The 19,334-nt window shown below is 45.8% G+C and overlaps 1 protein-coding gene across 2 annotated transcripts in view; it reads left to right on the top strand.

Annotated features, from left to right (window-relative positions):
- Positions 1 to 5,450, top strand: part of LOC119960158 (transmembrane protein 237-like) — a 67,662-nt gene extending 62,212 nt beyond the window's left edge. For both annotated transcript variants that reach the window (XM_038787971.1, XM_038787976.1), the window contains exons 12-13: positions 501 to 622; positions 4,931 to 5,450. In XM_038787971.1, coding sequence (XP_038643899.1) covers positions 501 to 622; positions 4,931 to 4,998 — 190 coding nt within the window. In that variant the 3' untranslated portion in view covers positions 4,999 to 5,450. The remainder of the gene's footprint in view (positions 1 to 500; positions 623 to 4,930) is intronic.
- The last annotated feature ends 13,884 nt before the right edge of the window (positions 5,451 to 19,334 follow it).

Below are 19,334 nucleotides of genomic sequence, written 5' to 3'. Positions count from 1 at the left end.
ATTGGACCCCTAATAACAGCATTGATCTTCCTCCCAATTCAGAGGCAGACTCCCAGCCTTAAACGTACCATTGGATCTCCCAAAACATCAAATTGGTCTCCCACCAACCCCTTGTGATTTTTAGATGTGGTAACACTATAAATCTGCGTTTATTACCCAAGCTACTATGCCCCAAGAGCATTTGCAATCAACTGTGTAATGTAGGACTGGAGTCACTTGGAGGCCAGGCAGGATAAAGATGGCAGGCTGATCCTTGAGTATTTTCAACAATCCTTCAGATTTTAGCTATTTTTTTTGCAATATCAGAACCATATATCACATTTTGCAAGGCTGAAATAAACTCCTAACCTCTAGGATTTTAGTCCAGGACCATAACCACTGTCCATTAAGCGGAGCGCAGTGACCTCCTGAGTATTGATCTGAGTGCGTTTCAGTGTCTTGTTCCAGTTGCAGCGCAGAACCTGTGACTAAATGAGTCTCTGGCTCTCTCTCTCTAACAGGCCTTCCGGATCGGAGTTTCGGATTCTGCACCCTTGGATTGTAGTGAACCTTGTAGTGACCATTTTGGTTGGACTGGCCTGGTTCTTCCTGTCATATAACCCAATGCTTGACTACACAGAAGGTACATGAGCAAAGATTATGATTAATGGTAACAGACCGGTGAACGGCCAAGATTCATAATGCGGATTATCACCCCGTGGTGAGCAGGATAAAAGAGGAGAGAGGGGGGAGTAAATTGGAAAGTGGTGAATCAATAACTCTTGAGTTTGAATGTAGAATGGAGGGAAGATGTTATTTTTAAAATATTTTAATTCTCCTTTTTCACATTTTCTCCCAAATTAACACCCAACAATAAACAATAATCAGTAACTGCAGGGAAGATGTTTATTTGTATTTCCAAGTTCAGGAAATGTGGGGGGAAAAGCAAGATGCTTTATTAGGTCCTCATCATGTGAAAATAAAAGGCAAGATGGGTCCTTTCCACCATGCTGTCACTTCACTCTGTGGATGCTGATGGACTTGCTATGTATTAAGATTTCTCTGTCACATACTGGGTACATCTTGGTGAAGTGCAGACCTGTGTTCTGAAAGTAAAATAACATTGTAAACTGTTCCCTTCGGTGGAAGGATTGAAAATGAAAGGGCACTTGAAAAAAATTGAAAATGAAAGGTAATTGGCAAAAGAATAGCAATGGAGACACAAGGAGAAACATTTTAAAACAGTGAGTGGTGAGGATTTGGCATGCACTGGGAGTGTGGTGGCGACAGATTTATACAGCGAGTGGTTGGAGGAATGTACTGACTGTGAGTGTGGTGGAGACAGATTCACACAGCGAGCGGCTAGGATCTGGAATGTACTGTCTGTGAGTATGGTGGAGACAGATTCACACAGCGAGTGGTTATGATCTGGAACGTACTGTCTGTGAGTGTGGTGGAGGCAGATTCACACGGCGAGTGGTTAGGATCTGCGTTGTACTGTCTGAGAGTGTGGTGGCTACAGATTCACACAGCGAATGGTTTGGGGAATGTACTATCTGAGAGTGTGTTGGACAGTTTCACACGGCGAGTGGTGAGGATCTGCAGTGTACTGTCTGAGAGTGTGGTAGGGACAGAGTCACACAGCAAATGGTTAGGATCTGAAATGTACTTGAAATGTATCAAATGTTGCATTGCTCATTCAGAGATCTGACGCAGACATGATGGAACAAATGGCCTCCTATGCTGAACCGATTCTGTGAAGGTGGAACCTGTGATCGTTTTTCTATCTGTTTACTATGAGTGTGGGTTGTGTCCGTCCTGTTCCATTGAAGGTGCATTAGGCTGGAGTTGGTAATATTTGTGCTCATTATATTGTTGGTGGTACACTGGGCCAAAGAGCCTCACAGAACATTCCCTCAACATTAATTAATCATTGGCAGCGAATTACAAATTGTCTGTGGATACTTGATCTTATTTGACCCTGACTGAGCTTCAGATCCCATGTCCTCTCTCAGTGCTTGGTGATGCAATGCATAGTGCATTGAGCTTCTAATGAATCACTTTGTTAAAACGAGTTCAAATGTTGTGAGTTCAAATTCTACTGAAATTGGATTATTATCTGAAAATTAACAATATGCAGGGTTACAGAGAGAAGGCTAGGGAACGATACTAGTTGCATTGCTCACTCAAAGAGCTGGCACAGACACGATGGGCCAAAAGGCCTCCTGCACTGTAACAATTCTGTGATTTTGTGGGTTTGGCAATTATGGTACTGGAACTGGAAATTTTAGCGTGGCTTCCATGGTGTAATGGTGAGCACTCTGGACTCTGAATCCAACTTATACTAGCTGAAATCTCACTGGAACATATATTTTTAGAATGAGGGCCATAGTCTTGGGATTTAGTACTGAGATGAGAAAATCTTTCACTCAGAGACATGTGAATCTTCGCAACCCTCCAACCCAGAGGGCTGTGAAGCTCTATCATTGAATAAATTCAAGGACGAGATAGACAGATTTCAGTCTCTCTGAATCAAGGGAGTGAACATGCAAGGGAGTTGAGGCAAAGGATCAGCCATGGTTATATTGAACAGTTTGCAGGCCCGTGGGGCCTTACAGATTCATCTTGCTTAGATTTTTGCCTACTTCCACCACTATAATAATGCCCACCTCTGCACCCTGCCTTAGCCCATCGAATCCTGAAACAAAGGTCCATAATTTTCTTAACTCCAGACTGAATTATTCCAGTTTCTTCGATCTTCCACCCTCAGTAAACTTGAATTCAACCAAACGCAAATTCAACCCTTATCCTAACACGAACCAGGTCTTGTTCATCTATCACCCCGTGCTCAATGAACTACATTGGCTCCCAGTCAAGCAACGGTTCTAATTTGTCCACAGCCTCACCCCCCCCCCCCCCCCCCCCCCCCCCACCTTTGCTACAACCCGACAGTCCTCGAAGAATTTTGCATTCCTCCAATTTTGGCCTCTTGAGTGTTGCTGGCTTCCTTCGCTGCCCTATTGGCAAATTTAGGAATTCAGGAGAAACGCCTTTATCTGGAGAGCGTGACTTGCTGCCACAGGGTTGTGGTGATTAGTATAGATGCTTTAAGGGGAAGCTCGATAAAGATGTGAGGGAGAAAGGAATACAAGGATATATTGTTAGAATTGGATAAAGAGGATGAGAGGAGACGAGTGGAGCATAAATCCTGGCATTGGGCCACATGACCTGTTTCTGTGGTGTAGGTTTCCTCGACAGTCCAATGGATCGGCCCCACAGAAATGTAGATATCTATGGACAACATTTGTGTATTGCTTTAGCCCAAGCACTCAAAAAATCTGCAATTAAAAACTCGTGTACTGGAAAAACTCAGCAGACTCTGTGTAGAGAGAAGCAGTGAGTTAACGGTTCAAGCCAAATATGACTTCTTTGCCACTGAAGGCCGATAGAAATGCGATGGTTTTTATACTGTTTAAGTAATGGAACAAAAGGAAAGTTCTGGGATAGGTTAGAGAGCGGAGGAGATGAAATGATAAAGATGTCCTGAAACAAAAGACAAAGGGAGTGGTAGTAGTGAAGAGGCAAAGCTTAGGTCCAGAGTAAGCATTAATAGGAAAATAATGAACAGCTCAATCTGAAAAACATGAAAAAAAGGTACAGATTGCCCCTTAGCAAAGAAACAAATCAAAATGAAGGAAAGTGTTTGTGGTGTAAAGTTGTTGAATTCATTGTTGTGTGCAGAATCTGTAAAATGCCTAATCAAAGATTGAGGCACTGTTCATCCAGCTTGCGTTGAGCTGCACTGGAACATTACAACAGGACATTGACCAAAATGTGAGAGCAAGGATGTGAATTTAAATGGCAAGTGACTGGAAGGCTGGTGTTATGTTTGCAAACTGAGCAGAGGTGTTCTGTAAAGTGCTCACCACGTCTGCATTTGGTCTTCCCAATGTAGAGGAGAGCGCATTGTGAGCAGTAATACAGTAGACTAAATTGAAAGAAATGTACAAGTAAATCGCTGCTTCACCTAGAAAGAGTGTTTGGGATCATGGCCGATGAAGAGGTCAGAGGTAAATGGGCAGGTGCTACACCTCCTGTGATTGCACGGGAAGGTACTGTGGGTAGGGGGGACGAGATGTCGGGGGTGATAGAGGAGTGGACCAAGGTGTCGTGTAGGGAACGGGATTTTGGCATGCTGATGGGGGAGTGAGGGAAAGTTGTGTTTGGTGGTAGCATCATGAAATGAAATGAAAATCGCTTATTGTCACAAGTAGGCTTCAAATGAAGTTACTGTGAAAAGCCCCTAGTCACCACATTCCGGCGCCTGTTCGGGGAGGCTGTTACGGGAATCTAACCATGCTGCTGGCATATCTTGGTCTGCTTTCAAAGCCAGCTATTTAGCACAGTGTGCTAAACAGCCCAATATGCAGGTGGTGGCGGAAATAGCAGAGGATGAAACTTTGAATGGGGAGGCTGGTGAAGCCAAAAGTGAGGACACGTTGAACCCTATCGCTGTTCTAGGGGGGAGGAGAAGGATTGAGCACAGACATGCAAAAAATGGGCCGGACACAATTGAGGACCCTGTCAACCACTGTGGGAGGGAATTCCTCAGTTGAGGAAAAGTAAGACATTGTCAGAGGTGTCGTTGTGGAAGCTAGCATCATCAGAACAGATACAATGGAGACAGAAAAACTGGGAGACAGGAATAAAAATAATGACAAAGTCAATTCTAGAAATCACATTACCTTGAACTACCTAATGTTTCATAAATATGCTACAGGAATATTATGATATGAGGTTTGGGACTTTGCCTCCATAAAGTTTACTATAATCAATGAACAGAGGAAAATATAGCCCAGAATGTCAGGTTATCATCTGAGTCTTTGTTACTGAAATGGAAGCTCCTTGTGAGCAGCTCACATTGCACTAAAGTTCTCACTTTCCTTTGCAGAATCGGAGTTTGGATCACACATAAACGTCGTGATCGAACCTGATGAGAAAATCAAAGCACAAGCATAAAATGGTTTATGGAACATTAGATCTGAATGGTCTGGCTGCAGGGTTCCTTTTGTGTAGCTGTGCGTGATGAAATTATATAGTGCAGATGTCCATTCTTATATTTTGACCCGGAGACCATCTCCAGTCATGTTGGGCAAAAGTTGAAAGCATGTCCACATCAAACATTATGCCTCTGTTGTCTAATATGGGAAGTGGTATCTTAGATGTCCGGGTATAAGTCGATTTTTGAAGCCTCAAACAGTCACTCCAAAAAAGAGGTTGACATTTACGCCGAATATGAAAGAGAACAACTGACGTGGGTGCGGGTGGTCACCATCTTTGTTGTTCACTACGCGGTGTCTGTTGTGCGTGTGCGGCATGTCTTAAACTCCCACACATCTTTTCAACACAGTCTGTATCATATGCTTGATTCCTTACACCATTTAGTAAAATATTCATTTATGTTGAAGCATTGAGGCTGACTACTAATGCACGTACAGTATTTTGCTGAGAAGGGAGGGTAATCGACTGAAACTCTGAGTTTATGCAAAAACATGACTTTGGGGCTATCTTGTATGCTGGTCACCTTATACACTACGATTTATGGTAATATTATTGGCTTGGGTGTCAGGTAGAACCACTTGCTGTCATTAGTACCGAGCATTCAGGTTCAGATGCATCTCTGGATGCTTTTCTGGTAACAGTCCAATATCTTCCAGATCAGTGCTCCTATTCACATTGCCCCTGATTTAAGACCATTTGCCACCACCTTTTTAGCTTAGAGAAGATGTCAAAATGTCCCTGCACTGGGAGTGTTTCGTGGGCACAGTGCAGAGGGAGCTTTACTCTGTATCTAACCCTGTGCTGTACCTGTCCTGGGAGTGTTTGATGGGGACAGCGTAGAGGGAGCTTTACTCTGTATCTAACCCCGTGCTGCACCCGTCCTGGGACACTGTAGAGGGAGCTTTACCCTGTATCTAACCCCCCATGCTGTACCTGGTCTGGAAGTGTTTGTCAGCAAAGTTACCAGAAGATAGAACTCAATGCTGAGTGATAGTTTTTTTAGAAATTCCAATTAAGGGTCAATTTAGCATGGACAATCCACCTCCCCTGCACATCTTTGGTTGTGGAGGTGAGACCCACGTAGACATGGGGAGAATGCGCAAACTCCACAAGGACAGTGACTCAGGGCCATGATTGAACCCAGGTCCTTGGCACCATGAGGCAGCAGTGCTAACCACTATGCCACCATGCCGCCACATTAAAACCTAAGATGACCATGAAACCATTGTTGATTGTCATAAAAACCCATCTGATTCGTTATTGTACTTTAGGGAAGGAAATCTGCCATCCTTACTTGGTTTGGCCTACATGTAACTCCAGATCCACAGCAATATGGTTGCTCTTTCAAAGTCAGTCAGTTCGAGGGCAATTAGGGGGACAATAAATGCTGGCCTTGCCTGCGCCACCCACATCCCATGAAATATATTTTTTTAAATATCCCCATTCGTTCCCATATACCTCAAGTTACTGATATCAACAGTGCTTGTGATTCTAGAATTTATTCACCAGTGTTAGGAACAGCCCCTTCCAAACTTCCAAGATCACTAAACAATAGGACTCCAGCCATCTGGCTGAATAGTCTGTAGATTTAGTCCACAAGTTTCTCTAGGATTTCTGTTAAAAAGTGTTAGTTGTGGCTCGGTTCTTTGTACATTTGCCTCTGAGTCAGAGGCCATGGATTTGAATCTCACCCCAGAAACCTGAGTACAAAATTTAAGCTGACACTTTGGTGCAGTACTCCGAGATCACTGCACTGTCAGGGGTGCCTGTTTTTGGAATATATGTGAAACAGTCCTCTTAGGTGGACATGAAAGATCCCACGTACTACAGGAAGAGGAGCAGCAAGTTCTCCTGGTATCTCAGCCAGTATTTCCCTCCCAACTGACATCACTGAAATAGATTGATCATTTATCTTGTTGATTTTTGTGGATTCTTGCTGTGCACCAATTGCCTGTTGTATTTCTTCCACAACTACAGTGAATTCACTTCAAAAGTACTTCATTGGCTGTAAAGCTCTATGACTTCCTTAGACTAGAAATGCAAGTTCTCAAGTTTCTCCAATTTCTTTTTGAAATATGCACTGTTTCCCGCCTACATCCGTGATTCCTCCAATGTCCCTACATCGCGGTTATTGGATAGGCACGTGGAGCACACCAGAATGACAGGGAGTGGGATAGCTGGATCTTGATTTCGGACAAAGCTCGGCACAACATCGGGGGCCGAATGGCCTGTTCTGTGCTGTACTGTTCTTTGTTCTATGTTCTATGTACTATCATGATAAACCAAAATGTTTGAATTAAAATATTAGCCCTTTTTCTTTCTTCATGCTTCAAATGACTACTTCTTTCTCCAACATTCTCCCTCTTGTCCTGAACAAGAGATTAGAATTCTTGCCAGAGTTCAGTTCTGGGGTTGTTAGTAATATGCCACTATGTGAAAGAGGACACTCTGCATCTGTAAGCAGGACAGAGAGTGTCTGCACTCTGACCCTGATCCCGTCATCTGGGTCACTGTCTGAGCGGAGTCTGCATGTTCTCCCTGTATCTGCGTGGGTTTCCTCCCATAGTCGAAAGATGTGCGGGTTAGGTGGATTGGTCATGCTAAATTGCCCCGTAGTGTCCAAAAATTAGGTGGGGTTGCTGGGTTACGGGAATAGGGTGAAGGTATGGGCTTTGGTAGGGTGCTCTTTCAGGGGCCAGTGTAGACACGATGGGCTGAATGGCCTTTTTCTGCATTGTAGAATCTATGACATTATCTAAAAGGGGTCACCAGTAGAAATCCTAGTTCATCATTTAATTACAGAAGAGTGAGGGGTGACTTGATTGAAATATATAAGATCCTGAATGGTCTTGACAAGGTGGACTTGGAAAGGATGTTTCCCCTTGTGGGTAAGTCCAGAAACAGGGCACTGTTTTAAAATTAGGGCTCACCCTTTTAGACATTTTTTTCTCTCTGAGGATTGTTCAACTTTGGAACTCTCTCAGAAGGAGCTGGAGGCGGGGTCATTGAATATTTTTAAGGCGGAGGTAGATTGATTTGCTTGCCTAACAAGAATCTAGGTTATCGGGGGTAGATAGGATTGTAGAACTTGAAATACAAATGCATCAGTCACGATCTTATCGTATGACGGAACAGGCTCAAGGGGCCAAATGGCCTACTCCTGTTTTGTATGCCTGTAGCACAGTTGCAAAAGCCAATATTTGTCACCCATCCCTACCTGTCCCCAAGAAGGTGATGGTGAATCCAACTGAGTGGCTTGCTCAGCCATTTCATAGGGAAGTTAAGGGTTAACCACATTTCTGTGGATCTGGAGTCATAAGTTAAGGAATTTTCTTTGTTCTTTAAATTCTCTAGTGCAATGGTGGGATATGACCTCAACCCACTGGATCACTCATCCAGGCCTCTGAACTACCAGTTGAGTAACATATCGACTAAGCTACTTATACCCCAGTGCTGACACTAGTGGTGGCTCTCTGTGATTGCACTCTCATCTCTGGGTTATGGCTGTGGGTTGGTGACTTAGCCTAAAGCACAGAAGGAAGTAAGGTCAGAATAAAGGGATCATAATTTAAACAGAATGATCATAGAATCGTTACAGCACAGAAGGCAGCCATTGTGGCACGCCCTAGGAGAATGAACTGCTACTCCCTGCCCTCTCCCCCCACATCCCTGCACATTCCTCGTTTTAAGATGTTTAGAAAGTGTAGAAAGAATTATGACACAGAAGGAGGCCATTCTGCCCATCGTTGTATGCTAGACGAAAAATGAGCCACCCAGCCTAATACCATTTTCTGGCAGTTGGTCCATAGTCCTGCAGGTTACGGGACTGCAGGTGCAAATTCAGACACTTTTTAAAAATGAGTTGAGGGTTTCTGCCTTTACTACCCTTTTAGGCATTGAGTTCCAGACTCCTACAACCCTCTGAGTAAAGAAACCTTTTCCTCACCTCCCCTCTAATCCTTCCACCCGACACTTTAAACCTATGTGCCCCAGTCACTTACCTCTCTGCTGAGGGAAATTGTATTTCCCCACCCGCTCTCTCCATAGAATCATAGAATTTACAGTGCAGAACGAGGCTATTCAGCCCATCGAGACTGCACTGGCCCTTGGAAAGAGCACCTTCCACCCTATCCCCGTAACCCCACCCAACCCTTTTGGACACTAAGGTCAATTTAGCATGCCAATCCATCTAACCTGCACATATTTGGAGTGCGGGAGGAAACCGGAGCTTCCGGAGGAATTCCACGCCGACACGAGAACGTGCAGACTCCACACAGACAGTGACCCAAGCCGGGAATCGAACCTGGGACCTTGGAGCTGTGAAGCAACTGTGCTAACCACTGAGATACCGTGCTGCCCCCTCCAGACCCCTCAACCTATTACACCTCAGTCAAAGGTCCCCTCATCCTCTTCTGTTGCAAGGAAAACAGCCCCCGACTATCCAATCTTTCCTCCTAGCTGCAATTTTCCAGTTCTGGCAACATCTTCATAATTCCCTTCTGTATTCTCTCTGGGGCTTGCATGACCCTGTTTCAAAAACCTGTAATCACACCGACACGTGAACTGAATTCAGAACAAGAAAGCTTGCATCTCAAAATTAGAACTGGGCCGTTCAGAAGTGAAATCGGGAAGTATTTTTTCACAAAGGATGGAGGGATTCTGTAACCCACTGTCAATTGTAATTTTCAAGCCTGTGATCGGGTTGTGTCAGATGCAGTTGAGGTACAGATCAGCCGTGATCAGATTGAATGATAAATCAGGATCAAGGGGCTGAATATTTGACTCCTGTTCCTAATTTCCAGGAGCGGTGAAGTCACACAAAATGAAAAATATATTCTCCACTATGAGCCTGTCAAGAATATCGATATGAACAAGGAAATAAATCTGGAGAGGAGCCAATGCTGCTGAGTGACATTACAGATAAAAGGGAAAGCTTTCAGTGCCACCCACCCTGGGAATGAGGGTGTTCACAGAGGAGAGGTAAATGATGAAGATTATGCGGATTTTGGAGGCATAGAGGGGTGCTTTCACCCCACCCCACCCCATGGCCTTGGTGGACTTTCCATTCATTCACCTCTACTGTGTTGACATTCCCTCACCCCGAACCCACTTTGCCTACCAGCAACACTTCATAATAACTCACCAATTTTCACTGATGGGCTGGGCACCCGAGAGTGTGGGAATGGGAAATTGCCAGACTCGGATTGAGAAATGGATAGACATAGGATTGGGAAACTGGAAGAAGGGAGTTGGGATGTGGAGAGATATGATATTGAGACAGTGAGAAACTGAGATTGGGACATTATTATATTTTTACTGCAGATGCTGGAATCTGAACTAAAAATAGAAAATGCTGGGAAAGAAGGGTGCTGATGGTGGCACATTAAGCGATCAGATTGTGTTAATGGCAGATAAAGGTAAGTGGCATGTCAAAGGACAACCTGAACGGGGAACAAATGGCCCCAGTGGGGTAGGGCAGGGGAGATGGTGGGAAGGGAAAACCAATATAGAAAGCAGGATGAAGGGGGATGGAAAAATTAATCAATGGAAGAAATAAAATAAATTGAGAAACAAAATAGGGTGAAGGTGGAGGAGAGAATTCACAGTCTCAATGTTAAGTCCAGAAGGCTGTAACTGCCTAATCGGAAAATGAGGTGCTGTTCTTCCAGTTTATGTTGGGCTTCACCAGAACATTGCAGCAGGCCAAGAACGGACATGTGGACATGAGAGCAGGATGGTGTGTTAAAATGGCAAGCAACAAAAAGGTTGGGGTCCTGCTTACTGACGGACTAAAAGTGTTCTGCCAATCTACGATGAAGAGTCATCCAGACTGGAAACATTAGCTCTGTTATCCCTGCACAGATGCTGTCAGAGCTGCTGAGACCCAGCATTTTCTGTTTATGTTGCAAATATTTGGGCTGTGGAGAATTTCATAATCACCATCTCTGACCAAGTTCTGTGGCCACGACTCATCTTTCATTCTCACTCCACAGTATAAATATTTCCCACTTTATCTGCCTTTTAGCTTTGACAAAGGGTCATCTGGACTCGAAACGTTAGCTCTTTTCTCTCCCTACAGATGCTGCCAGACTTGCTGAGATTTTCCAGCATTTTCTCTTTGGTTTCAAATTCCAGCATCTGCAGTAATTTGCTTTTATCATAGGGTGATGCGCTGCAAGCGCATTATAACTACAGTCTGGGATTGTAATGAACCAATGGCGTTACTTCTTTTACCTCTTTATAAGCACTTACACATTCTTTTGTCCAGTACCATGCCTGTTTGGCCCATAACAAAGTGCGCAATGGCTTCAATAGCATTGCTAAATTTGGAACTAATTTACTGTAATAGTTTATTAATCCCAGAAACGACCTCCTTTGCGATACATTTTGAGGACTTGGCACTTCTAAGATTTGTGTACGAAAAGCCATCAGGAACGCCAAAAGACAATACAGGATCAAACTAGAGTCCCAGGCCAACAACACAAACCCACAATGTCTGTGGCAGGATTTACACGAGATCACAGGCTACAAAGCAAGGCCAGGCCGAATCTCTGGGGCTGGAGCATCCCTCAGCTTTGAGCAGTCAGCCAATCAATCAGTGCCACCTGCCCCAAAAGCCCTGGATACATCCCTACCCACTATTACAGCCTCGGAGGTAAGAACTGCCTTCTTGAAAGTGAACCCGCGGAAAGTGACAGGCCTGACGGATTTGCTGGGCGAGCACTCAGAGCCTGCACAGACCAGCTGGCGAGTGTATTCGCAGATATCTTCAACACCTCACTTCTCCGCTCCGAGGTCCCCACCTGCCTCATGAAGACCACCATAATACCAGTACCAAAGAAGAACAAGGTAGTGTGCCTCAACGACTACCGAGCGGTGGTCCTGATGTCTGTTATCATGAAATGTTTCGAGCGGCTAGTCATAAGACGGATCAACGGCAGTCTCCCAGATTGTCTTGATCCATTTCAGTTCCCTATCGCTGCAATCGGTCCACAGCAGATGCTATCTTCCTGGTCCTACAATCAACACTCAAACACCTCGACAAAAAGGACACTTACATCAGACTGCTGTTCATAGACTACAGCTCCGCCTTCAACACCATTATCCCAGTAAAACTAATAACCAAACTCTGCAATCTTGGACTTGACCCTCCCTGTGCAGCTGGATCCTTGACTTCCTCACTAACAGACCGCAATCTGTCAGGGTAATTAACAACACCTCCTCCACAATAGTCCTCAACGCCGGGGCTCAGTCCTCTACTGTACTCTTTATACACACACGACTGTGTGGCAAGATTTAACTCCAATTCGATCTCTAAGTTTGCGGATGATACGACTGTGATGAGTTGGATCTCAAACAATGATGAATCAGACTACAGAAGGGAGATAGATCACTTGGTTGCTTGGTGTACTGAAAACAACCTCTCTCTAAATGTCAGAACGAGCAACGATCATGGACTTCAGGAAGCATAGCACAACCCACCCCCCACACCGTCTACATCAATGGCTCCGGAGTGGAAATGATCGATAGCTTTAAGTTCCTCGAGGTCACAATCACCAACAGTCTGTCCTGGTCCACTCACATTGATGCAACAGTCAAGAAAGCCAAACAACAACTCTACTTCGGCATGTCTGCATCGACTCTCACAAACATCTACAGATGTGCCATAGAGAGCATCACAGCTTGGTATGGCAACCTCTCGGCCGGCCCAAGATCGCAAGAAACTGCAGAGTGTGGTGAACTCAACCCAACGCATCACACAAGCTTTCCACCCTCCCATTGATTCTGTATACACCTCCCGCTGCCTCAGGAAGGCAAATAGCATTGTCAGAGACCCTTCCCACCCAGGCTTTGTCCTCTTCCAGACCCTTCCATCAGGCAGAAGATACAGAAGTCTGAAGACCCACACATCCAGACAGAGGAACAGCTTCTTCCCCACAGCTACAAGACTCCTCAACGACTCCCCCTCGGACTGATTTGATCCCTGTAACATTATTCACGATGCCCTATGCTGCTCTTGCTCATGTATTTGCTTTGTTTGACCCTTGTTCCACACTGTTACCAATCACTATTTGTCGATGTACTATTTGTCAATGTACTCTGTTGATTATTCTTTTTGTTTATAATGTACAAACTGTGTACGTTCCCTTGGCCGCAGAAAAATACTTTACACTATACTTCGGTGCATGTGACAATAAATCAATAAAGATTTCTATCATCTTTTTTGGTTCCTTTGCAAGCCACCTTTATCAATGATGTGACCCAAGTAGTTTATGGATGTCTTGAAAAAAAATCACATTTTTCTTTTTTTACTCAGAGATTATCATTTTGTAGACGTTCCAGTGTAGCTTCCAAGTTTTTCAACTGTTCCTGTTCTGACATCTAGGTAACATTGTACACCATTTAGCCTATTCAGAATTTGACCTGTACACCTCTGAAATAGAGCAGGTGCAGATGTCATCCTAAATGGAAGTCTCCTGTATCAGAATAGTGCGACGTGATAGTGAGTAATGGTTGTAATTTTGCAGCCACATTTGTATGTACGCCTGTGATAGATCTATTTTACTGAATTTATGACAGAGAGGACATAGAGGGACCAGGATTGGGACATGCACAGACCTGGGATTGGGACAGGAACAGTCCAGGATTGGGCCACGGACAGTACAGGGTTGGGACATGGAGAGACAAGGATTGGAAGATGGAGAGTTTTGAGTTTGGGACAGGGACAGTCCGGGTTTGGGACATGGACAGTCTGGGATTAGGACTTGGACAGTATGGGATTTAGACATGGAGAGACCCGAGATTGGGAGATGGACAGTGCAGGATTGGGACATAGAGAGATCCGTGATTGGACATGGGGATACCTGGGACCCAAGAGTGAACATGGACAGTCCAGGATTGGGACTTTGGGAGATCGGGATTGGTATGTAGCCATCTAAGATGGCCACCTGCAAAGGACCATGGGAATTATAGCCAACCCAGGACTCAGACAGATACAGAGCCTATGTGTATGTGAAACACAGATAACCAGACCTGATCGAAACCCCTGCTCGTTTGCATTTTAATGGCCCATTTTCCCAGGACAATAGAACTCCAATCAAGCAACCGGTCCAGCCACAGACTGATCGGCACCACTCCCCTTACTCAGAAAGCCCAACTGTCAAGGTCAATGACCACCAAGGCACCCCACCCTATCTTGGCCGAAATCGAAGACAGTGATCAGAGCCCTGTCAAACTATTGGGTCCAAGGTTAAGGACCGTCCCTAAGAGCGCAAAATCCCAGAGGGATAAAAGAGGACACAGCCATGTGTTCTGTCTCTTTTGGATCCGGTCTGTGCCAACCCAATCGTAGCAGGAACAGCCAGTCAAGTTCAAGACCGCTACCTGACGGATGAGCCCAGCAGAGACAAAGCCACTCTCTTCGAACCAGCCAAGTGAAATCCAGATAAAGACCGTAACCATTTGCACAGTGCCAGTCGCCCTGAAGTTAAGTATAGGTTATTGTAGTTGATAGGTGTAGTTTAACTCATAGTAGATATTGTGTTTACATGTCGAGATAACTCTTGTGTATGTAAATAAACCATCTTTTGAACTAACTAACTGGTTGTGTGGTAATTTGATCGATATAAGAGAAGGCTTGTGGTTCACCAACATTATTAATAGAGCAACAGGTATATGGAGAGGCCCAAGATTGGGTCGCACCAGTCAAGGATTTGGACCTAAACAGTCCAGAACTGGGACATTGGGAGATCTGGGATTGGTACATGGACAGTCCATGATTGGGACATGGAGAGGCCTGGGATTGGGACAGGAATGGTCCGAGATTGGAACTTGGGGAGAGCCGATTTAGGACAGCGACAGTCTGGGACTAGGATATGGATTGGAACAAGGGCAGACTGAGATTGGGACATGGAGATACTCCAGATTGGGGCATGGACAGAGCAGTGCCAGGAACAGGAACAATTTGGGAATGGGACATGGAGAGACCTGGGATTGGGACATGGATGACCCAGGATTAGCACATGGATAATCTGGGATTGGGACATGGAGAGACCGGGATTGAGATTTGGAGAGACTGGGTTTGGGACAGGGACAATATGGGATTGGGACATGAAGCAACCTGGGATTGGGACATGGACAGAATGGGATTAGGACATTGAGGGACCTAGGATTGGGACATTGAGGGCCAAGATTGGGACATGTACAGTCCAGGATTGGTTAATGGAGATATCCGGGATTTGGCATGGACAGTCCAGGATTGGGACAGGGAGAAACTGGGTTTGAGATGGGGACAATATGCGATTGATACATAGACAACCCCAGATTGAGACAGGGACAGATCGGGATTGGGATATGTACAGACCCGGGATTGAAACAGGATCAGTCCGAGATTGGGACATGGCAAGATTGATAATTGAAACATGGAAAGCCCGAGATAGGGACATGGACAGATGGCGATACAAGGATGGGATTTGGAATGACTGGAAGTGGGACAGGGACAGTCCAGGATTTTGTACATGAAGAGAACAGGATTGGGACATGGACATTCCGGGATTGGGACAGTGATAGTTCGGGATTGGGACATGGAGAGACCGGTAATTGGGACATGGCAACACCGGAAATTGGGACATGGACAGACCTGGTATTGGATAGGAAAGATTGGGGCTTGGACAGAAGATAAAAGAAAATTACTGCGGATGCTGGAATCTGAAACCAGAGAAAATGCTGGAAAATCTCAGCAAGTCTGTCAGCATCTATAGGGCAAGAAAAGAGCTAACGTTTCGAGTCCAGATAACCCTTTGTCAAAGCTAAAGACAGAGAAAGTGGGAAATATTTGTACTCTGGAGTGAGAATGAAAGATGAGTCATAGCCACAGAAACTCAGGGAAATGGGGTGCTAATAGCCACAGAAAGCAAGGGGAAAGAGTGCTAATGGCCGTCCCCAGAGAGAACAAAAGGTGTGAAAGGCCAAACTGTAGAGAAACTAACATCAGAGGGTAAACTGTGACAGATGTAGATGTGGGGGAAGGGAAAGGGGAAGCAAAGGGGAGAAAGGAAAGGTGGATAAGATGGGGGGATGGTGGTAAATATATATAAAGAAAGGCCAGAGAGAAAGAAATGGTAAAAGACAGGTAAAATGAAATGGGATGAAAACAATTGGGTCGAGGTGAGGCTGATCATCTGAAGTTGTTGAATTCGATGTTCAGGCCGGAAGGCTGTAGTGTGCCTAACCGGAAGATGAGATGTTGTTCCTCCAGTTTGCGTTGAGCTTCACTGGAACATTGCAGCAGGCCAAGAACAGACATGTGGACATGGGAGCAGGGTCTTTTGTTAAAATGGCAAGCAACAGGAAGGTCAGGGTCCTGAATATGCATAGACCGAAGATGCTCAGCAACGATCACCCAGTCTGCGTTTGGTCTCTCCGATATAGAGGAGACCACATTGGGAGCAGCGAATGCAATAGACAAAATTGGAAGAGATGCAAGTGAAACGCTGCTTAACCTGGAGTGTTTTGGGCCTGGGATGTTAAGCATGGAAGAGGTAAAGGGGCAGGTGTTGCACCGTCTGCGATTGCATGGGAAGGTGCCATGGGTGATGGGAGAGGTGCTGGGTATGGTGGAGGAGTGGACTATATTATCTCAGAGGGAACGGCATCTGCGGAATTCTGACAGAGGGAGTGAAGGGAAGATATGTTTGGTAGTGACATCACACTGGAGTTGGCGAAAATGGGGGAGTAGTACAGAGACTACTGGGGTGAAATGTGAGAACAAGGGAGACTCTACCCTTGTTCTGGGCCTAAGGTGGGCAGTGGTGTTGATAAGTTGCTGAAGCTTGGGACAGTCCAGTATTGGGACAGGGACAGTTCGAGATTGGGTCAGGAACAGACCTGGGATTGGGACAGGGATAGTCCGGAATTGGGACATGGAGAGACAAGGATTGGAAGATGGAGACACTTGAGTTTGGGACAGGGATAGTCCGGGATTGGGACATGGACAGTCTGGGATTGGAATTTGGACAGTCTGGGATTAGGACATGGAGAGACCTGAGATTGAGAGATGGACAGTCCAGGATTGGGACATGGAGAGACCGTGATTGGACATGGAGATATCCGGGACCTGAGAGTGAATGTGGGCAGTCCAGGATTGGGACATTAACAGTTCAGGATTGGGACTTTGGGAGATCGGGATTGGAACATGGAGAGGCCCGAGATTGGGACGTGGACAGTCAGGGATTTGGACCTAAACAGCCCAGGACTGGGGCATTGGGAGATCTAGTATTGGTACATGGACAGTCCATGATTGGGGCATGGCGAGGCCTAGCATTGGGACATGGACAGTCCAGGATTGCCATGATGTGGAGATGCTGCCGTTGGACTGGGATGAGCACAGTAAGAAGTCTTACAACACCAGGTTAAAGTCCAACATGTTTGTTTCAAACACTAGCTTTCAGAGCACTGCTCCTTCCTCAGTTGAATGAAGAGGTTTGTTCCAGAAACATATATATATAGACAAATTCAAAGATGCCAGACAATGCTTAGAATGCGAGCATTTGCAGGTAATTGAATCTTTACAGATCCAGAGATAGGGGTAACCCCAGGTTAAAGAGGTGTGAATTGTCTCAAGCCAGGACAGTTGGTAGGATTTCGCAAGTCCAGGCCAGATGGTGGGGGCTGAATGTAATGCGACATGAATCCCAGATCCTGGTTTAGGCCGTACTCATGTGTGCGGAACTTGGCTATAAGTTTCTGCTCAGCGATTCTGCGTTGTCGCGCATCCTAAAGGCCGCCTTGGAGAACGCTTACCCGGAGATCAGAGGCTGAATGCCCTTGACTGCTAAAGTGTTCTCCGACTCGAAGGGAACATTCCTGCCTAGTGATTGTCGCACGATGCCCGTTCATTTATTGTCGCAATGTCTGCATGGTCTCGCCAATGTACCACGCTTCGGAACATCCTATCCTGCAGCGTATGAGGTAGACAACGTTGGCCGAGTCGCACGAGTATGTACCGTGTACCTGGTGGGTGGTGTTCTCACATTTAATGGTGGTCTCCGTGCCAATGATCTGGCATGTCTTGCAGAGATTGCCATGGCAGGGTTGTGTGGTGTCGTGGTTGTTCTTCTGAAGGCTGAGTAGTTTGTTTGAGGTTGCGCGGTTGTTTGAAGGAAAATAATGGGGGTGTGGGGATGACCTTGGCAAGATGTTCATCTTCATCAATGACGTGTTGGAGGCTGCGAAGAAGATGCCGTAGTTTCTCCGCTCCAGGAAAGTACTGGACGACGAAGGGTACTCTGACGGTTGTGTCCTGTGTTTGTCTTCTGAGGAGGTCGGTGCAGTTTTTTGCTGTGGCGCGTTGGAACTGTCGATCGACGAGTCGAGCGCCATATCCCGTTCGTACGAGGGCATCTTTCAGCGTCTGTAGATGTCTGTTACGCTCCTCCTCATCTGAGCAGATCCTGTGTATAGGGAGGGCTTGTCCATAGGGGATGGCTTCTTTAATGTGTTTAGGGTGGAAGCTGGAGAAGTGGAGTATCGTGAGGTTATCGTGGGCTTGCGGTAAAGCGAAGTGCTGAGGTGACGGTCCTTGATGGAGACGAGTGTGTCCAAGAATGCAACTGATTTTGGAGAGTGGTCCATGGTGAGTCTGATGTTGGGATGGAATTTATTGATGTCATCATGTAGTCGTTTCAGTGATTCTTCGCCATGGGTCCAAAGGAAAAAAATGTCATCGATGTATCTGGTGTATAACGTCAGTTGAAGGTCCTGTGCGGTGAGGAGGTCTTGTTCAAACTTGTGCATGAAGATGTTGGCGTATTGAGGTGCAAATTTGGTCCCCATGGCTGTTCCGTGCGTCTGGATGAAGGACTTGTTGTCGAAGGTGAAGACGTTGTGCTCCAGAATGAAGCGGAGGAGTTGCAGAATTGCATCTGGAGATTGGCAGTTGTCGGTGTTGAGTACTGAGGCTGTTGCAGCAATGCCGTCGTCATGGGGGATGCTGGTGTAGAGTGCCGAGACGTCCATTGTGACGAGGAATGTTCCTGGTTCAACGGGTCCATGGGTGCTGAGTTTCTGTAGGAAGTCTGTTGTGTCGCGACAGAAGATGGGCGTACCTTGAATGATGGGTTTTAAGATGCCCTCGATGTAGCCAGAGAGGTTCTCACACAGGGTCCCATTGCCTGAAACGATAGGAAGGCCTGGTGTGTTGGCCTTGTATATTTTCGGGAGGCAGTAGAGATCGCCAATGCGGGGAATACGTGGGATGAGAGCACGTTCCGCGCTCTCAAGACCGACCGCAACAT

The sequence above is a fragment of the Scyliorhinus canicula genome, chromosome 2, assembly GCF_902713615.1.
Source record: "Scyliorhinus canicula chromosome 2, sScyCan1.1, whole genome shotgun sequence".
NCBI classification, from domain to species: Eukaryota; Metazoa; Chordata; class Chondrichthyes; order Carcharhiniformes; family Scyliorhinidae; genus Scyliorhinus; species Scyliorhinus canicula.
This window is presented reverse-complemented; position numbering and strand designations above follow the sequence as displayed.